This window comes from Magallana gigas, chromosome 3, assembly GCF_963853765.1.
Source record: "Magallana gigas chromosome 3, xbMagGiga1.1, whole genome shotgun sequence".
NCBI classification, from domain to species: domain Eukaryota; kingdom Metazoa; phylum Mollusca; class Bivalvia; order Ostreida; family Ostreidae; genus Magallana; species Magallana gigas.
Window position 1 is genome coordinate 37,170,568 of NC_088855.1, and position 21,759 is coordinate 37,192,326.

A 21,759-nucleotide genomic window follows, 5' to 3' on the forward strand; every position below is an offset into this window, starting at 1 on the left:
CTATGGCTCTGATTCAGCATTCAAGCCTGTCAGGTGCATCAGTATCATAAGACACACCATCCATGCAAGTTTGGTGAAGTACGGACCAGCAGTAACTTAGATATTGCTATTAAAGGGCACATACAACAAAAAAACTTTAACCTGCTCCCAAAACCTAAACCTCCTCCAGCATCTGAAAGTTATAGGAACCAGATTCAGTAGGTCCAGATGCATCATGCATGTAATTTTGGTGAAGAAAGGACAAGTAATAGCTTAGAAACAGGAGCTGCAACTAAAACTTTAACCAGCTCCGGACGCCGACGCCGGGGGTATAGCATATGCTCCCATTGACTTCGTCTCGGTGAGCTAAAAAGGCGAAAGCGCAAAGTTTCGAAGGCGAGAGTGCGAAGTTGCAAAGGCGAAGAAGCAATAGTAGTATCACTTCTTCGCCTTCGCAACTTAGCACTTTCGTCTTCGCATCTTCGCGCTTCGCCGTCGCATCTTCTATATTTTCATATTGTTCATGAATTATACTTGCATTGAGGATTTCCACAGTACAAACTGCTGGGTATACAAGTTCATCACCCAGAATTAATGATGAAACCAAAATTTTGAAAAGTTTACTCCACTGTTAGGCATTATAACCAAGCTGAAATTTGTAGGCACTGACAGCAGCCATTACGCCAGTAGAGGTTAACGGCCAATAAGGAAAATCGTCAAAGTACTGAGAGTACTCGTACAGAAAATATATTTTACTTTATCCTCGGCATACTTTAGTTTAGTTGATATCAAGATGATTAATGCTTCAATAGTTCGTATGAGCATTGGTAACTTTGGATACAATGAAGATCGTGTGATCAAAATCAAGCGGGATATAAACCCCTAACATGGGTCCTAACCTCTTATCAACGCTTTTAGAAACAATCTTTTCTTATTATAATCGATCAGTGTTTATTATCTATTTAGATTTACTATAGTCAGGTGCTCTTCACAAATTTGCTCCAAAAGAATAAAGTCTATTCACGATCACAAAACAACATTACAACAAATGTTTAGAATATTGATGTTCATGTATTACGTAGAAGAAAACAAAACTAACGCAGAATGATTTTTTAAAAAATCACTTTCCCCAAGAAATGTAAATAAGAAGTATTCATATTCCTACGTTACCTGCCCCTTAGTCTTTTTCCATAAAAATATATACATGTATCATTCTTCGATTGACAATTCATTCACCAATGAATATTGCTTCATTATTATCATTATTATATCATTACAACAATTATTCTTTAATGATTATTGTTCGTTACTTATCACACAATATCCTCATTGTGTATGAATTTTTCTTTATTTGCGTCATTTCCCGCCGTATGTCGACGAGAAAAGTAACGTAACTGTTAACAATAACGTTAGAGTGTTTTGCGTGTGCTTGCTTCGAATATGAAAAACTATATACAGCGATTTATTTACAAGTTCGGTGTTTATAACTTCAAAATCAGTTAAACAGAGTGAAAAATTAACTAATTTCAAAGTCATTTCTTGGATACGGGGTAACCAATTTCTATTCATGTTTACGGGGGGGGGGGGGTCATTTTTTTATGGGGGTCATTTTTCTTCATGTTTAACATGAAGAAAAATAACCCCTGGGTCTTTTTTCTTCAGAAAAATCCAATTATTCTTCAGCTAGGGGGGTCATTATTCTACGTAGAAAAATGACCCCCGGTCATTATTCTACGGGGGTCATTATTCTTCATTACACCGGCAAGGCAACGTTATAGGAAAGCGCCCTTAGTTTTGCATACATGTATGTTAACTGACTGTGGGCCAACTCGTTGAATTGTTCTCGTTCTAATGAATAATTCGTGCCTTATTTGTCTTGTCCCTTCACACTTTTGTGTGGCTCCTTGGCTTCACACTTTTTGAAAGAAAATTTTTGTACCTCAAATTTTTATTAGAAATGAGTTTTGCTCTCTTAATGATGGATTGAGAATAAATATTCATGAAAACGAGAAAAAAATCAGCAAGATGGCCAACGTACGGTCAGTGTAAACACACAAAACTGGTAGTGGGTTTCCGATTACACGATGTATATAGCATTTCATATGAAACCTACTTCAATTTCCTAATACGCTGTATATATTTTACATTTTAGCTCTCCTAAACCGAAAACTCGTGTGAGTTTAATGATCACAACTTGTCTATTGTCTGTCATTGGAGTCGTAGCTGTTTTAGTAAACTTAATTTTATCATCTTCTCCAAAACTGGACCAATTAAAGATAAATCGGATGGTCGACCTAAGTCGCAGCCATATTAACGTAGCGTTGTTTTTACAAAACATTGACGGATCCAGAAGGGGGGTTCCGGGAGTTGGAACACCCCCCCCCCCCCGTCTCTGGAACACGTTATTTTTTTTTAATCTTAAAGAGGCCGACTTTAGTTTTCATTGCGCGTGTTTTTGCGCATTCTAGTATAATACAGTGCATTTATACTTCTTATGATTTTTTTTTCGATATCATTTATAAAAATGAACACAGTAAACAAAATACATATAAATATATTTAGATTTTATAAGGACAATTTTATTTTTAAACGATTTTTGCGTTGTACGGTACGGGACTGTTGCCATTGTGTTTTTCTGACGTTATGATTAAATGAAGCTTTGTAGGAGTACATTATAAGAAATAACATAAAAGAAAAAGTAAAAATCGTACGCCGTTGAAATTTCATATATAGAACAAATGCTATCCTCGAGGGTATTTTTCTTATTCTTTTTTAATAAATCCATAATACCAATCTTCATTTATAATACTCCAAATGTATAGCAAAATTTGGTGCATTTTAACGTTATGAGATTATTTTATATTTGAGATATTAGATATTATTAGATATTTGAGAGCCATGCAGTCGTTAAGTTTTCAGAAAGATACAGAGTTTACTATTCTTTGTCATGTAAATAAAGCTCGTGTCCTGTTTTTGTTCACTGGGTCCAATATACATATACCAATAAAAAATCTTTTTCAAGCTGATTTGTCTATCTTCATATTCATTTTAAGCATAAATAAACAGTTTCTAGTGTTTTACACATTCATTTAAGGTTTTAAATTGGAATTTTTACTTCAACTTTCACAATGTAAACAAAAGCCGTGTTTACATAGCAAAAAATTGTAAGCCATGTAACTCGCTTGTAGTTCAACAAATGACACTCAAATTTTGGTTGCCTATAAAAAATGCATCATTGAAGCGTTGTATTAAGCAAATCTCTATTGATATTCTATTGAAGTAAAGTATACTTCTTCAGCATTCGGTGGGTTTTTTCTTTGAGAAAACATGTGGAAAGTTTTTTATTATTATCCACTATAGTTTTTTTTTCCATTATTTCTTAAGAAAATCGATTGTTCATCATACATTAATAGTTTTAAACTGACAAGCCAGAAATTTACGCGATCGAGTGAAACGACGTTCGCGTATAAGTACACTGTCCTTTCTGATATATTTCATTTTATCAAATAAAATATACAACATGACTTGTCAAATACAAATTTTGATTATCAATAATCTAAATTTTTGTAAAGGACAACACGCATTCGTTTTACATTTAACAAAATCTTTTAAGTGTATTGTTTGGCTTACTAAATGTAGGCTATAATTTAAGTGGCTATAATAGATAAGTATATTTTGTATAATATCTTCTTTGCATTTTTTGTGTTGCCTTTGCATGGATTATTTTTTGATCGATCAAACTAAAGCTACATTAAAAGCACGACTTTTGCTGACTGAAACGGACTGACCCCACGGACAGACCTAGCACCAAATGACTGCAGATACATGTACTATTTACCTTTATATATGCAGAAATTAGCTGGTCCTTCTGTGTTAAGTTATGATCGACAAAATTAATGATTTGCGTAATTCTGATAACTCTAAATGATTCAGAGGCAGATGTAAATATAAACAATAAAATGCTTTCTTTTGTTTTCCATACGGACTTTGAAGGTGCGTGGCAGCATTACGATTTTTTTTTAAATTCGGCAATGCCAACTATCTTCAAGAAGATTTTTTGAGATTTTCGCTAAATATTCCCATGTAAAACTTGGTCCCCTCCATTGTGGCCCCACCCAATCCCCCGGGGGGGGGGAGGGGCATAATTTAAACAAACTTGGATCTACACTACCTGAGGATGCTTCCACACAAATTTGAGCTTTTCTGGCCCAATAGTTTTGGAGAAACAACTCTGAATATGAAATTACATCTGCACTAGTGCCGAATGATGTAGGGCACCATTTAAAGGGGCATGGTCACGATTTTGGTCAAAAATTATTTTTCCAATTTTAATATTAACAAAGCTTTAGAAAGGCATTTTTAATTTTAGTGTCATTTAATGACTTTTAGGCAAGTTACAGAGCTTGAAATTCTTTGCTATGTAAACAAATCGTTTGTTTGCAATTTGAACATTTAAGTAAAAATTTCTAAAAATAAACCTAAAGCATATGTGTTAAACGTTAGGAACTGTTTATCTATGCTTAAAATAAAAAAAAAAGATAGACAAATAAGCTGGAAAAAGATTTTTACTGGTATATGTAACCTATGTAAACAAAAACAGGGCACAAGCCTTGTTTACATGGCAAAGAATTGTGAGCCCTGTATCTTGCTTATAACTCTACGAATGACTCTCAAATTTTATTTGACCATTAGAAATGCATTTCTAAAGCATTGTAAAAAAAATTAAAAATTAAAAAAAGAATTTGACCAAAGTCTTGACCATGCCCCTTTTGAGAGACCACATCAAGTTTCTGGGGACGGCAATTGCTTGTACAAGTTGTATTACACCTGTACCATCTATTTTGTAGATAAATTTTCCCAACTCTTTTTTTTTTATATCCTATCATTTAGATCTTCATTTAACATGTCAAAATTTTGATAAACTATCATTGAAACTTCAAAGGGATATAAAAAAAAATACCAAAAAATTTCATTACTATTACAGCTTCTCGGAATTTGTCTGAATATTTATTTTCTAATGTGATCTTTTGGCACAGTCGCGCATTTTTTTATAACTGGAAACTTGTTATATAATGCTAGAAATTATGCAAATCAGCTTTTAAAAGACTTGTTAATTAAGGCTAGAAATTATGCAAATCATCGTTAACAAACCCAAAATGCTCGATCAAAAATTGGTAAATTTTCATAATGTATGTGCACTCTGATGTTTAAAAAGATATTGACGAGATAATTGTTTGTTGAACTTTACCTACAGGAAGTGTTCTAAAAATCTCGTTTTTTGATGAATAAAAGGTTAAATTGGTATTGGACACCTCCATATTATGATGTACTTCCTATCGAAATAAACAATAAAATCAAGTTAAATTTTATAAAAAAAAACAAAACAAAACAAAACGATTTCTTTCCTATTTACACTGTTACCGAACCGGTAGTGCAATGGTTAGTGTGTTAACTTCAAATGTAAGTCATGAGTTCGAATCCCGTAATTGGGGCTTTTATAATTTTTCTTTTAAAAATATGTTTTGCCATTTAAATTAATTCTAAACCGGTGAAAGTATCCGTTTATAATTGTTCTCCCCTCTACTCATGTTTTCATCTGGACTCTCTCTCTCTCTCTCTCTCTCTCTCTCTCTCTCTCTCTCTCTCTCTCTCTCTCTCTCTCTCTCTCACACATATTTCCACACTTGCTTTAATTACACTGCAGTCATTGATATACCTGTGTAAAGATGCCCCCCCCCCCTTTTGTTTTCATCTGGAATGATAGACTTACGTTACATGTATATATGTGCTGACTTCGCAAAATACATGATCCGCCTACCACCACGTGACCCGGAAGCAGTGTGTTTTATTTTGAGGAAGTGAAACTCGTGTTCTGCTAGTGCTAGGGAAGATCGGGGGATATTTTCCTAAACTAATTTATTGCACCAATTTAACACTCTGTTCACTTCGCATCAACGATGGCAACTGACGAACTCTCCAAAAAATTAAACAGACGAAATGAAATCAACGAAGGGGGTGAAGCCTCTGAATTGCCGTCTATGAATGTGTGGAACCCCTACACAGAATTCAAAGAGTTTTCTCGTAAACAAATCCAGGATTTCCAGAAGACCTTTAACAAGTGAGTAATTGAAATGTAAAACATCTGTCATGTTTTTTTTTTGTTTTTCAATTTAATCTTTTTTGTGTTTTATGGGGTCTGAGGTCAAAGCCTGCTGGAGTTGATGACAGGATTTCCTGATCACACTACACATGCTACACTTCCATATAATCTGAAGTTAAACATGTGTACACTGACATAAAGTATGCCAATATACATTGTTTGACCAAAAGCCATATTAACAATTCTTCTATGATTTATTAAAAATATTCTCTCTCTTCTTTTTTTTAAAAGTTTAATCTCTTTATCAACATCATTCATCATCATAATTAAACTAAAAATAAAGAGGTTATTTTCATTTTTAATATAGATAGTGTCTGATTAGAAAATAGGAAGAGCTAGGAAATAGTATAAAAATATATTTCCGTTTTATGCAATGTTATTTTTTACAATTGCACTTTATTTTTTTGGCTCTTTAGTCATTGACAATGCTGAAATACATCTAATATTATAATTAAGTTTGTTTTCCCCAGAGAGATGCATAAACTTTCAGACAACATAATCAGTTTTTTCCCAATTGCAATATAATTGAAAAACTTGACATGCTTAAAACCTGATTTCTGGGAGAGCCTGCTCCAAGCCTTGTGATGAAAGAAAAACAATTTATTTTCATGAAAGAAACAGGTGTCTCCCTAATGGTTGACAATTTAATCCCCCCAAAGTCATAAATCAGTTTAATGCTTATTTTGACCCTATCTTAGCCCCCCTTTAGATGTGAAACCGTGACTTGCCTTGAGAGAGGGACTACAAAGCCTTTTATAACTTAAAAGTTGGCTATCTCTGTTGGGACAACATGTAAGATATTATTAGAAACAGCTCAACTATAGTCTGTCCCAAGTGATTGCTTCCATCACTTTTTGATGATTTTTTATAAAAATACACATACCTGTGAAAGAAGTACTGTTGAAATAGTTGGAAGGGAATATATCCAAGATATCTCCATTAACAAATTATCCCTTTTCTCTCATAAAAGTTTACAGAAACAAAAACAAAATTCTTACAGAGATTTATAATGGGAAATGTTTACATCTTTTCTCCTTTCGGAAGTACTTGGGACACCTCGTGTAATTTTTCAACGTTATCATCTATGATCTGGGCTTATTAATGGCTGGTGCGATGCAAAATCCCCGTAAACATTCTATTTTGGGATGTGTATTGAAACCTGAAGCGGTAGAGGGGGCATTTCAAAATAGATAATCTGGACATTTTTCATATTAGTGGATGAGCGTAGTTTGAGCACAAAGGTATTTATTATTATCAAAATATCAAGCGAAAAGTGGTGGAAGCAAAATCTCGGGACAGAGTATAACAATATTGGATTTTTTGGTAATGAAAATGAGTTTTTACCCAATGCCTGTCTTAAATAAAGTTTTTCAATGAATATAACCATAAGAAAACTTGAAATGTGTTTGTATGTTCAGGTATTGTAGTTTTATACAGTACCGGTAATAAATTGATATATAAGGAAACTATATTTTCTAAACTTGACCTCTTTTAAAATATTGAGTACCTGAAAAATGATTTCATTTCTTAGAACAATAAACAAATTGTGTTTTAAAATTGTAGGTATGATGTTACAAAGGATAAGTTCATTGACTTTAACGAGCTGAAGCTAATGATGGAGAAAATTGGAGCCCCACAGACACACCTGTCTCTAAAGGCTATGATCAAGGAAGTTGACGAAGACCATGACGATAAAATCAACTTCAGGGAAGTAAGTTACCAACCATGACCAATGTTTGCATTACCTGTGTAGAGAAAATGAATACATGTAGTATTACATCTTTACACGAATTTTCATTGTGTTATGCAAGTGGCAAGACATGTAAATATTTAGACTTTTTAAAATAATTTCAATAGTTCAACCCCCCATCTGATTTCACTTTATAAGGTTACAAATTCTTTCTTTTTTTTTTTTAAGAAAAGTCTGGCTTGGTTTATATCTTCATATAGTAAATCAGATTTACACGCTGCTATTTAATTATTAGCTGTTAATTAAATTACAATATTTGTTCAACAATTTGGTTAATGTTTCCAAGCTCCTTACATATAAATGTGTCACCAAGTCTTAAGTATCACTGAACCTGTCGCCTGCTGGAGTGGCTTTAAATCAAGTTGCACTTTATTCATTTGCACAAATTTTATGCTGCAATTATCCAAAGTGTAAATATGAGTGATCAAAATAGAACATTCTAGACGGTGATTCTGGTGATGTTCCATTATTACCGCAAAGAAATGATCAAAGTTTTTGTAATCTAAATATCCAATACAGGTTTTCTGATTATCCTATTATCTGTATGGCTGACTGACATGCTATATTGCCAATTCAAAAATAAATGTTTGAAACATATGATGTAACATAAATTAAATATCATTATTCTTTTTTTTTTCAGTTCCTGTTGATTTTCCGTAAAGCCAATGCCGGCGAATTAGAGGCAGGAAGTGGTCTGATGGACCTGTTTGAAAACATGACGGAAATCGATGTGGAGAAAGAGGGTGTCAAAGGAGCCAAGAACTTCTTTCAAGCTAAAGTGAGTTATAAAGACAATTAGAGTCACTTCCTGTTGTTCGCTTTGTATAGCATAAAGGGATTAAACTTTATCCACGTTTGTGTGCCAGACTTAACTTTATCGGTAATAGTCTTCATTATCATGCAGCACTGTTAAGGTTACAGAGCCGCATCTAAAAATATGTTCAATATGTGAATTATTTTCAGTGGTAAATTAAATAAGAGGGGCCTCTCATGTGGAGATCTATACCACTTCAACAAGGCTTTGTTGAGTTTTTTTAGGGGATTCATGTGCATTTTTACTTTTTTGGGTGGTTTTATTTTTTTTTTGGGGGGGGGGGGGGTCTTTTTAGGGAGAAGAGAATGTCTTGTTTTAAAGGTTCATATCTTTACTAAGGCCAATCAAAAATGATAATGACTTGCTAGAGATATAAAATATTATTTTACATTGAAAAAAAAAATACATGTAAACATCACAAATATCATTAAATATTCTTTACACTTGTCCTCAAGAGCTTATTTCAAAACTGTATAAGTATAAATTGGGTTGATTATGAAAATGTCATAATCAGATAAGTACAGCTGATACAGGGAGTTCAGTAAACAATAGGATTTAGAAAAGTTTACTTCCTTGATTCATATTTCCAGTGACACAGTACACAGGAAGGGTAGGGTCCAAAGGCTGTTCAACTCACGCTGTTGACCTCATCTTGACCTAAGATCTATCTTCCATGAAAAGAACAAAGATTTTGTGAACAAGTTTAATTTTCTGAAATTTTTGTTGAATTTAAGGCAGAAAAAGACCAGACTTTGATGCGACAGAGAAGTTAATTAGATCAAGGAGTTGATTTGATCAAATTACATGTATTATAATGTATTATCCAATGGGGGAAGTTTCTAACATTTGTGATTATAAATAAAAAAATTTATGTACAAACTTGACTTAACTAAATTACCAAATGTAATACGAAATATATCAAAAAAGGCAGTTTAGCATCTGCAATGGTGAAGTCTTATGCCTGTATTTAAAGTCACATTCAATTTCTTTCAATATGATTTGCAGTCAAGGGCATTTTGCTAAATCTATTACTAGTTTAACACTACCGTATACTGGGCATTTTCTGCGCCTCAAAATATTTGCGGTTTAGACCCTCAAAAGTATCAAAATATATTCTGTCTTTCCAATTTCTGCGATTATATTAGACCGCAAAAATAAAGATACAACGTATTAAAACATGAACATTGTATCAAACTTTAACTACCTCTATTATGCGTGTTTGGGACTCTGCTGGGGGTATTACCGCTAATACCATGTGTAATGAGGGTGTTGTTCTCGGTGATAATTTCCCATTACATAATTCACCACCTGTTGACACTTTAGATGCTGTAATTGTTGTGTGGTCAATGTTTATCTAACAAAGTTTGGTAAAGAAAAAATGAATTTCATATGTCAAGCAATTGAAATACATTATCTACATTATCCATATGTGCAGATCGAACACGTTTATTTATTTACCTGAATTTTTTTAATATATCATTTTTTGAGTGTGTATTTTTAAGATACATGATTGTATATATACTAGAAAAGACGTCCCTGGTAACATATATAGTAAGTGGGGATTTTAGGAACTGTTCCACCCAGAGATGATGTTACGAGTAAATTAGGGGTAATTAAAATACTTCATTCATTCATTCAGAATACGACCCTGCTGAGACCAGTAGATACAGTGATTATCGCAATTTGTGAATAATTTAGTAAATTCTTTAAGAATAGTTTAGGATTTTAATTTCTGCCGATTTTTCATACCCACAAAATACCGCAGAAAATAAACAACCGCAGAACTTACCCATTATATGGTATTCTTGACTGTCTTAGTCAATAAAGTAGAGAAAATTTCCTTCTGTTGGAATATCTTTGTGGTAAAGTCAGGTATATGACATTTCTACTAGCTCTGGGGGTAGAGTCGATCGGTAGAGGGATGGATGTGCACGCAAGAGGAACCAGGTTCAAATCCCAGTAGAGGCAATATATGAGCCTGACATTGGGGCCTGGGTATTCTCTGGAAGGTGAAAGAGATTGTCTCCAGTACTTTGCCTCACAGGTGTTGGCATTCTGGAAGAGTCAAGGACTACTCCTTCCTAGAAGGGGACAATGTGGTATATAGGGTCAGGTACATGTATATAGCATTCCTACTAGCTGTGGCTACTGAGTTATAATTCTTTAGTTCAGTAGAGTGCTGGATTTACATGTTAGAGGCCCTGGGTTCAAACTCATGCAGAGGCAATATGTCTGGATTACATCTATAACATAGTTAATAGTGAGAAAAATAATGATTTTTGAAGCTAGGAAAAATAGGTAAAGCTGAAATGTAAAATACAAATGCAAAATGTAAATTTTGTGTTGCTTTTGTATGCATTTGCAACAATATAAGAACATGTACTATGATTATATACTGAACTTTCATCTGGTTTTACGGTTGTTTTTCAAGAGTACATTTTTGTTGAAATTAAACTCTTTGACATTTTGACTTCCCTAGATTGAGCAGCAATCTGCCAGCAAAAAGTTTGAGGAGGAAATTAAGAATGAACAAGAAGAAAAGAGGAAAGAACTAGAGGAGAAGAAAGAGAGACAAAAGGCATTCAAGGAGAAGGCTAACTTTTTCAAACAGGCAGCTAGTTAAAGAGGAGGATTTTAAAGTGAGCATACATGTGCATAGGTTTAAGCAATGGATGCATGAAAGCAGTTTTTATGTAATGGTTAACGTGAAATGAAGCATTATACTATCAGATTGGAATTTTTAAGCACCATTTTTTTTTCATTAAATTTGTGAAACAAAAGTTTTGCTGTTTAACAAAATCAAGAACTGATTTTAGCATTTAAATTGAAATATGTACATTGTATTTTTGTTTGCCGGTATTGTTGGACTTTATTATTGTTAGGGGGATTTTGTGGTCTTTTAACATTGAAGTTGAAATTTTTTTCATTTGCACTTGTCTTCCGCTTGATATTGAAACTTTTCTATAATTTGAATGTAGAGAATGTAGATTAGTACCTTAAGTTTAAAATTGTCACCTCAGGAACCTGTTAGCAACAACATATTTTTTGTTTTGGGGTAAATTTGCAATAAATTGTTATTTTTTGTTAAAAGTTAATGTTTATAAATATTCTATGTGTAGTTGATAGTGCAAGATTGTTTTTTTTTCTTCCTTTTTTCTTTGTCTTTTCTTTTGTTTGGTATTGGAGTGCAATCTTGTTAATGATCTGAATTTGTTTTCTGATTTTGAGTTATTCCTAGTCCTTGAAATAATTTTTTTTATTATATATTTTTTTTCCATTTTAATGCTCGTACTAACATTGTATACTTTGCACAAGATCTGATTTAGTTTTTAATTTGAACAAAACCTATCTGTGTTATTTGATTTTTTTATGGCAGAGGTTTATTTTTTCACTCGCCTTGTAAATGATGTTTAGTATTTGTACCTGAAGATCAGTATGAAATTGTGCAACCATAACTAACGGTACTGCAATATATACGTGTAAGTAGAAAAAATTAAAATCTCACAAGTGCATTCATAAGTATGATTTACAAACCAATCACTGCACTCTCTGTATCTGAAAGTTAATAACTTGGTCATATATATTTCAGAATCATTTTCTTACTCAAACGGTTAATGTAAGTTTGGGACCATGTTTAACTGTATAGAAATTGGTTTCCAATGCAAGACTTTTGCATTTAAAAACAAAATTAGTAGTACATGTATAACCAGTAAAAAAAAACAGTGCAATGACCTTTGATATTGCAAATCTTTTGTTGGATTAGACATCACATTATCCTCAGAAAAGGGTTTTAATGTTGCAAAATGTCAAATGCAATTTACACTTGAACAGGGTGAGGTGCATAATTTTATTGTAAATTCCATTATTATCCAACTTGTGTTCACCAGTATTAATTAATAGTCTTAAAAATCCATTACAGTTGAATTTCTCTCGTGTAAAATAACCCCTTATTATTGTTGATATGGTGCTTGGCTTAATTTTTTTGTATGATTTATTGTATATTCCCCACCCTTTTATCAAGTACTAATCTTTTTGTGTGGTTTCAGATGTTTATGTAATACTTGGATATATGTGTCTTGTGTTAGTGTACACAGGTAGAAGTAATGTTTTTATATGTTTGTAACTCTAGTTGCAATCGCTTCTTTTTTATATGTTTTTATTGTACAAAAATAAATATTCATATCATGTGATGGGTTTTAATTTATTTTATATGAACATAAAAATCTTGTTCTTTTCCTTTTCTATCTTTAATATATGTACTGGTACATGCATTTATTATAAGATTGCATTTGATAAGTGAAAGTCTGCATCAGGTCAACGGAGCGGATCAAATCTCTTGACTTGGGAAGATGTGGAAAAGGAAGCAAAACTTGTAGTACAATTACAAAAAAATGCATTTACTGAAGGGAGAAAAATCAAAAGTAATTATGGAGTAACAAAAAAATTAGAGAGTTATCTTTCTTCCTGCACTGTTTAAATAGGTTTTTTAATTTACAGGGAGGGGCTCTCTTTAATGTGAATCTTTAAATAAAATTTAATGGCAGTACCAAGTTTACAGATCAAATGCACTGGAACTGTTACATAAAGTAGAGGGGATAATCAAAAATGGCCTCAACTCACCAAATATACCCAATTTTCATCAAACAATATCCTGTCACTCCTTAGTACAAACAATATATACATTATTCATGTTTGAAACCAGATGATATTTGACAAACTCTTCATTGCATGTTAAAACAACAATCACTGTGGAAAGTGATTTTCTTTTGTGCATTGTGAAAGCCTCGCCATATCCTATACACTTGCCCTGTGATGTTTATTTTCCCTCTTCCTGACATATCCAATAAAAGTTATGTACTGGTAAATAGTTTATATGTATATATATACAGATTGGTATATCTCTGGTTGTTACTAATAATTGTAGAATGACTTTCTCGCCCATAGAACAATTCCTGGAACTTGAATTTAATATTTTTCAATGCAAGGTTTGCAACCATCTTTACTCAAATTCGTAGAATTATTACAAACTTTATTAAACACCATTGATGACAGACTCCAGTTGCTGGATTGCTGGGTCTTCTTATCATTGATTTAGAAACATAACTGAGGATTAAAATATAAAACAGTCTAATTAAAACCTCCCCTTCTCCTAAATTGGTCTGGGTCCCTGGTGAGTGGAATGAGAAGGGGGATGATTTTAATTAGACTGAATTTAAAATGGCTGCGACTTTCTTCAGCATTTTCATTAACATCCTTGTATAATATAAATATTCAAAGTCCTTCCTTATCACTCCTACACTGTTTCCTGAAACAATAATAATCAAGCTGATTTCTATCAAGATGCAAGACTTGATGGATATACAATTATTGTTCACTTTCATAATAGGGTCAAGATATATAAAAGATTATAAAATCAATAGTTTTCTGACTAATTATGAATGGAAAAGCATTCTTTCTTTTTCTTTTTTTTAAATTCTGCTTGCATCACGAAGAAACTACTTTAAAAAACAAAAAATTTAATTTAAAAAATTCAAGATGGTAAAGACTTAAATAAAAATTTGATGTGTTGTAACACCCGGTGTTCTTTTCAATAGATTTGGCTAAAAATTCTAAATAACAACACTAAATAACACACAAGACAGCAAGAATTCACCCATCATCTCTCACTTTTCAAACTTTTAGATAAAAAGTTTTCGCAAAATGCTGTCATGTGGGTTTTGGGGAGTTAAAATATTGACATAACCAATATATTGCAGTATTCTATCCTCTACCTAAAGTAAACGATACACAAATTTTGTGATGCATACAAAAATAAACAAAACTGCCAGTACTGACTCTTTATATTTATTTCAGTATAGTGAAAATAAAAATGGTGTTGTTTAGACAAGATACATGACAAAAGACATGCAGGTACATAATACAATAAGTAAATAAACCAAAGGTCACATCGTCACAACTTCAAGTCACCACAAGCAGTGGTTACATAGACAAACAGAAAGTCCGCAACTGTCTATCATTGCATATCAAAATTGACAGAAACCAAAATATCAGATATTCACCAGAAAACTGAACAAATGTCATAAAAAACAACTGAAAAATAAAAGAATGGGAGAAAGATGAAGTATTATATAGAAAATCCTTTGTAACCACTGACTGTGTCCTGTAAAGCTGATTATAGCACACTCACACACACACATGCACACATCCTTAGACTTCCTAAATAATAGATAAAACAAAAAGAGTCCATTTATACGACACAATTAAAACTATAAAGTCCTAGTCTTAATCATAAAGCCTGTACAATTATCTACATTTACAATACATCTTTTTTTTTTAAAACAGTATCATGAATTAATAACATACAATGAAGCAAAGACTTTTTAAAAATAATTTAGATTATACTTCCCAGTGAATTCAGTATTAGTGTCCTCCAATAACATTTACCGTATATCTTTGTGGAAATTTGTATAACTTTAATGAATTCTTACAAATTAAAAAGTATAACAAAAAATACTTGTCACAAATTGGAATCTCTAATTTTTATCAAGACCTTGTTTTGCAATGGATAATTATTATTTAAGTTTTTTTTACTCATTCATGGCCTATATCATAGAAATTTATAGTTATACCACAATATATTCCAATCCTGGTGCTTTTACATCTTGGGTAAGCAATACATGACTTCCTCAGATCAACATCATCAATACCAAATTTTGGCACCCAAAAATAATAAATAAAAGGGGAAAGTTGGTCAACTATTTACATTCATAAATCACAAGATTATTGGACCCTAATGGGATAAGAAGACCATAGCACTGTGCTAGGGGTTTCTCTGAGAAAACTCTTGCCTTTTCCCCACACATAATCATCAAACAAACTTTCCATTCACTAGAGAATATGTTAAAAATAATTCTCTCTATTTGAACCTGAAAACTTCCATCTGTGAAAATGCTTTTAATATCCAAACATATAAAATGGTTTCAATTTTTCCCCCAATAATTTTTTACGACTTCTTCACAGGTGATCAGCAGAAGTCCCTAAAAGCATCCAAAGTTGACACAGGAAATGAATGGAGTTCGGAGATTACAACAAGACACACTTCTTTTTCTTGGGCGGTTCTGGGGGCTCCAAAGCAGCAAGAATTGCTTCATCGAATACATTCTTTAAACCTTTCTGCAAGACAGAAGGAAAAACATATTTAATCCCAAATGCAATATGTTGTGTCTCTTTCATATGTGTAATACTTATAGATGTAATGACATACATATGAGTTTATCAATATTTATAAAAAAAATTTTTAATATATGTGGCTCTATAGAATACAGTATGCATTAGGGATGGGACGATCCAACGATTAACGGTGCATCACGGTATTTATTTTGACGATATTTGGATCTATACATTTACCATTAATACAATAATACCTAAGCGAACGTTTTTTTTATTATTCAAAAATATCCGAGCTTCATATATCCGCTATATTTAGTCCGCGCGCTTAAGATGAAAGTACAATGATGGCGGAAAACCTTGTAAAGTTGTCAAAACTGTTATGAAGCTGAATCTGCAGTGTGGAAAATGTTTGGATTACTTGTTTATGAAAAAGTAATGTATACGAGACTAAAGTACTTTGTAAATTGTGCAACGCTCATTTTAAATATAATAAAACAACTTTGGACATGCAGTAATACATGGACAGATTGAATGAATTTTAAACCCTTATTCATGTTTTCATTTAGTTGCAATGTATCAGGGTATGTATCGTATCGCATCTCAGGTATCGTGGTATGTACCGAATTGGCTAAGTATAGTATCGTCCCAGCCCTAGTATGCATGGTTCTGAATCCATTCAACCGAATTTGCAAAGCTGCCTATGATATCAATAATTGCTTAATTACATGATTTTTCCAAACTCTTCACTTTCATAGGGGAAAAAATTGAAAAATACACCAACCTGTGTTAATGCTGAACATTCAACATATTTTACAGCCTTCAGTTCTCTTGCCAGTTTTTCTCCTTGTTCAAATGTGATAGGTTTTTGTTTGTTCTTGGCTAACTTTTCTATTGTTGTTGCATCATCCCGTAAATCTACCTGTGTTCCGACTAGTAAGAAAGGGGTCTTCTGACAATGGTGTGTTATTTCGGGAACCCACTATATTAAAAGAAAAAACATTAATTTCAACATGAATTAAATAGGAAACACTAATCATATCTAATCTTATATACATATTCAATTTAACAGAATATTTGAAGTTTACCTTTCCTTGAGCCAAAAAGACTTCCAAAATACCAAAACAAAATACAACATGTATAAGGTGTATAATGTTTTTCATGAATTCATAATTGACAGAATTAGCAAAAATTACCTTTTCTCGGACGTTTTCAAAAGAAGCTGGCGATACTACGGAGAAGCAAACTAGAAAGACATCAGTCTGTGGGTAGCTAAGGGGTCGTAACCTGTCGTAGTCTTCCTGACCTGCTGTGTCAAACAGACCTAACGTATAGGGTTCTCCCCCAATCATCACCGTCACAGCATAGTTATCAAACACAGTTGGAACATACTCTGAGGGGAACTTATTTGTGGTGTAGGAGATCAGTAGACATGTTTTACCGACAGCTCCATCACCTACTACCACACATTTTATTGTCTGCATGGTTAGCTAGAGACTGAAACAGAGAAAAAATGTTTAGGTATATCAAAATGTTGCAATGCATTTTAAAAATACCTCTACATGGTAAGTATTGTTAACTGAGCTACTGCACATTTGTAGGGCAAAATGACACAATTTGGTGAAATTTACATCATATAATTATCTACTGACTAAAACTGGGGCAAAATTTTTCAATTTGCCACACAAGAGTAGAAGGGTCAATTCCAAACTGGCAATCAGAATTAAAATAGGAAATATTAATATAACATGTGTATTTGGATTTATCAACTGAAAAGAAATAAATAAACATGCACAGTATTATCTACACCACTTAAACTACTGAAAATAATACTATATGACAATGAATAAAACAACAATATTAATCATTTTAATGTCTTAAATTTTATAACTGGATTAAATTTATGGAACATTTTATCTAATTGGCAGATGAGTAACAAGGTTAAACTGACACTCCCATTTTGGTTCAAAGCTTTGCTTTCACGTTCCCTTTTAATTTTATGAAATCTAAAGTGACAATTTCCATAAAAAACAAAGAGTTAAACTGTTTAGAATTGGTAAATTAAGACAATATTCCTCTGATTCATTGAAATTATAGATTATATTACTAGAATTACCAGTTCTTTTACCCTTTTACTAATCTGAAGCTTTAATCAGTGTTAATTTCAGTGATTCTGTGGAGTGGAAGTCAATATATTCAAAAATAACCCCTTTCAATGATAAACTGATGATCAAAAGGTGGCAAGCAAAGCGTACCAGGGCAATATATGCCATCATATACACGGCAATATGTACAAAAATAAGAATGGCTAATTCACAGGGGCGACTTCCGCCATTTTGCTATTGTGGGCCAACTTCTTAGAAAAGTAAGTACGGTTCGAGAGTCTCAGATGAGTGAACGATATGTGTTACAAGAACCTTAAAAATAAAATGAAATGTTTTGATTACCTTCGTTACTTTGGTTAAATATATTTCGTGATTTTCTCTCAGCCTGCAGTTTCCGGGGTGTACGAACGGAAGTAACTTCTCACGCGCAAGCGCATTAAATTCCACACGCTAAATATAGAAACGTGCGCCTGTACGCATTTCAGCTTAGTGATTGGCAGTTGTCGTGGGCTCTTTAATTTATACACCAATCTAAATATAGGAGTATTATAAATAGACCAAATATTAGAAATAAACAGAAATATATAAAGATGTATTCTTGTTCAAAGAAAATACATAATACTGTTAAAGATATATAAACAACAGATTCTTATAATTAAAATCAATCTCTTAACTTTATATATATATATTTTGTTCTGCCTTCAATAAATAAAAGGTGTATATATATATATATATATATATATATATATATATATATATATATATATATATATATATATATATATATATCAAACACTAATTGCACGGGTGTTTGGTACTACACTGATGTGCTAAAACCCGATCAATATGACACGATTTGCATAATTCAGTAATCAGTATATTTTCCTCAGGCAATTTAGTATAGTATAAAACTAAAGCATGTGCAATTTTTTATCGTAGGAACTGATTTGCTCATGCAAATTCTGCACAGTTGTTGTAAATCTGCACCTCAGTGGTCAGGGCTAAATGCTTTTGCATATGTTTTGTCACAACACCAAAAAGATTTCCGCTGAAGACGCTGCATGACCGGTAGATGGCGATAACCACCTTCTTAGCATGCAAGCGACGGCTCTTGAAGTCTTCCAGTCTCTGGGGCTGGGACCAAAGTATCTTCCAACTTTTAAGAAAGGGTATATATTATATGAGTCAAATTTCGCCCACACAATTCGCAATTTTTCAAAGTTATTCAGGTACATCAAAATGTTATGTTAGTTTTAGAATAGTTGATATAACACAAGTTTTTACTGACTTATCTGTTTGATTAATTTGCATTCGCCGTCACTACAGTATATGTCGTCAGAAGTATTTTTGTAATTCAATCAAAATCAGTCAAATATATAATGACATTTTTCTTTCCTTTTTTTTAATGGAAAATATAGAGCGACGCATTGAACAAAAACAAAAACGTTATTTATATAAGCCAGTCTTCGATAAATACATCTTTGATGAAAATATTTTGTTTGATCAAGCAATCGCTCAATGCTTTCGGGGAAAAACTGCTTAAAAACAAGCCGTTTTCTGCTAAAAATGCGACAATGGCGGGAAATTTGAGGTTGACCCTTTGATACTAAATTTCAAAATTGTGGGCATTTGGTTCAAAAAAAAAATTACATGTATATGCATATATCGGAACCGGGGGGGGGGGCTAGGGGGAGGGGGCGTACCCCCCCCCCCTTCCCCACTTTTTTTTGCAAAGTTAGACCTATCTATTAGGCACATAGCATCAGAGAGGGTTCAGCCCCCCCCCCTTTTTGTCGCATCAAACAGAATTGCTCCTAAATTAACCTTGAAAAGATTAAAATATTGAGAAGTTGGAGTCATAGGTAAACTAGCCCCCCCCCCCCTCCTCCCCCACGGATTAGGATGTTCATGATTTAGGGAATTAGGTGTTTTTTTTTAATTATTTTGCTTGTTAAGATTTCTGAGGATTAGTCTAGCCCCCCCCCCCCCCCCCCCACACTTTCAATTTGCTATAGTCATTTCCCATCTTCATTCAAAAATTCTCATAGCGGTCTTTTATAATCCGGTCTTCATGAAAGTACGGTTCTCTCGTACCAATCGGTGGATCGGACTTTTCCTCTAGTTTCCTCGATTCGAGAACATACAAAAGCTAGCTCTATACCTAAGTAGTAAAGAAAAATAGGCTTTTTGTGTGAAAATCCAATGGGCGTCGGAACCGGGGGGGGGGGTGTCTTTACAAAGTTATACCTAAACAACAGGCACATAGCATCGGGGAGGGGCCAGCCCCCTCCACCTTTTCTTGCAGAAAACATAATTGTTCCTAAATTTACTTTAAAAAAAGGAAATATATTAATATTGATAATGAAAATTGGAGTCCTGAAAAGATTAAAATATTGAGAAGTTGGAGTCATAGGTAAACTAGCCCCCCCCCCCCCCCCCTCCTCCCTCACGGATTAGGATGTTCATGATTTAGGGAATTAGATGTTTTTTTAAATTATTTTGCTTGTTAAGATTTCTGAGGATTAGTCTAGCCCCCCCCCCCCCCCCCCCCACACACACTTTCAATTTGCTATAGTCATTTCCCATCTTCATTCAAAAATTCTCATAGCGGTCTTTTATAATCCGGTCTTCATGAAAGTACGGTTCTCTCGTACCAATCGGTGGATCGGACTTTTCCTCTAGTTTCCTCGATTCGAGAACATACAAAAGCTAGCTCTATACCTAAGTAGTAAAGAAAAATAGGCTTTTTGTGTGAAAATCCAATGGGCGTCGGAACCGGGGGGGGGGGTGTCTTTACAAAGTTATACCTAAACAACAGGCACATAGCATCGGGGAGGGGCCAGCCCCCTCCACCTTTTCTTGCAGAAAACATAATTGTTCCTAAATTTACTTTAAAAAAAGGAAATATATTAATATTGATAATGAAAATTGGAGTCATAGGTATACTAGCGCCCCCCCCCCCCCCCCACCGGATTAGGAATTTAATGATTTGGGATTATTGATTTTTTTTTTATAGGTTAGATTTTTTTTTTGGAGTTATAGGTATACAACTCCACCAACCCCCCCCCCCCCCCCTCCCTCCCCGGGAATTAGGTTTTTTTTTGGCATGCCAAGATTTCTGATGATCAGTATACCCACCCCCTCCCACCCCATTCAATTTGCTTCCAACGCCACTGAATCCACAAGCCTGAAGTGGTCCAACTTCTTACTATATTCTCGTCTGAACGTTTGGCAAATTAACTTTCACTTATGTGTGCAAATTTGCTCATGTGTAAATTTGCACAAATAAGCAAAATTTCGTCGTATGAAAGGAGTATTACATCGCAAAGAACTACGGGTGAGTTAATTATTTGCTCTAAAAAATAGGTTTTCCGTCATAAATCAACTACACATCGTTCAATGACCTTGCGTACATAGGCGATACGCACTGCGCGTGATGCGGGATCTAGTTTGCTCATGATTCTATATCCGGATAGTGAATTTATGCATGCTTACAATATTGTGTATACTAAAATAATGCCAAAAATGATATTCAAATTATTGCAATACATGTATTATGCTAGTTTTCAGCCCAACTGAAGTGTTAAGAATTCGCAATGCCGTACCAAATATATATATATTCTATTCTATTATCAGTCCTCCCTAGATCTATATATAATTATATACACCGAGTTTTGTTAGCTCTAGCAAAATTAACGAGCTTTTTTTTCGAACACGGTATATGTAATTCGTTTATAACATTTTTCAAAGGTCTTTTTTTTTGTACCTCAAATGTCAAGCGCGG

At 33.4% G+C, this 21,759-nt stretch overlaps 2 protein-coding genes across 2 annotated transcripts; one reads left to right on the forward strand and one right to left on the reverse strand.

The window, feature by feature from the left end:
• The first annotated feature begins 5,812 nt into the window (after positions 1 to 5,812).
• LOC105318104 (EF-hand domain-containing protein D2) lies at positions 5,813 to 12,891 on the forward strand. The gene is made up of 4 exons (XM_011415037.4): positions 5,813 to 6,097; positions 7,703 to 7,850; positions 8,530 to 8,667; positions 11,183 to 12,891. Exons 1-4 carry the CDS (start codon positions 5,937 to 5,939, stop codon positions 11,324 to 11,326), a joined length of 591 nt encoding a protein of 196 aa, XP_011413339.2. The 5' UTR covers positions 5,813 to 5,936; the 3' UTR covers positions 11,327 to 12,891.
• A 1,642-nt stretch (positions 12,892 to 14,533) lies between these two features.
• LOC105325966 (cdc42 homolog) lies at positions 14,534 to 18,478 on the reverse strand. The gene is made up of 4 exons (XM_034480077.2): positions 18,318 to 18,478; positions 17,067 to 17,367; positions 16,655 to 16,852; positions 14,534 to 15,876 (listed from the first exon to the last, which is right to left on the reverse strand). The coding sequence occupies exons 2-4, from the start codon at positions 17,352 to 17,354 to the stop codon at positions 15,787 to 15,789; spliced, it is 576 nt and encodes a 191-aa protein (XP_034335968.1). The 5' UTR covers positions 17,355 to 17,367; positions 18,318 to 18,478; the 3' UTR covers positions 14,534 to 15,786.
• Positions 18,479 to 21,759: the final 3,281 nt, after the last annotated feature.

Bases quoted from the DNA above. Each gene is read 5' to 3' on its own strand.
- LOC105325966 (XM_034480077.2), bottom strand. From the start codon at position 17,354: ATGCAGACAATAAAATGTGTGGTAGTAGGTGATGGAGCTGTCGGTAAA. The intron at 16,853-17,066 runs GTAATTTTTGCT...CTTTTAATATAG, and splicing joins TTGAAAACGTCCGAGAAAAG to TGGGTTCCCGAAATAACACA. The intron at 15,877-16,654 runs GTTGGTGTATTT...TCTGTCTTGCAG, and splicing joins AATGTTCAGCATTAACACAG to AAAGGTTTAAAGAATGTATT.
- LOC105318104 (XM_011415037.4), top strand. From the start codon at position 5,937: ATGGCAACTGACGAACTCTCCAAAAAATTAAACAGACGAAATGAAATC. The intron at 7,851-8,529 runs GTAAGTTACCAA...TTTTTTTTTCAG, and splicing joins ATAAAATCAACTTCAGGGAA to TTCCTGTTGATTTTCCGTAA. The intron at 8,668-11,182 runs GTGAGTTATAAA...TGACTTCCCTAG, and splicing joins AGAACTTCTTTCAAGCTAAA to ATTGAGCAGCAATCTGCCAG.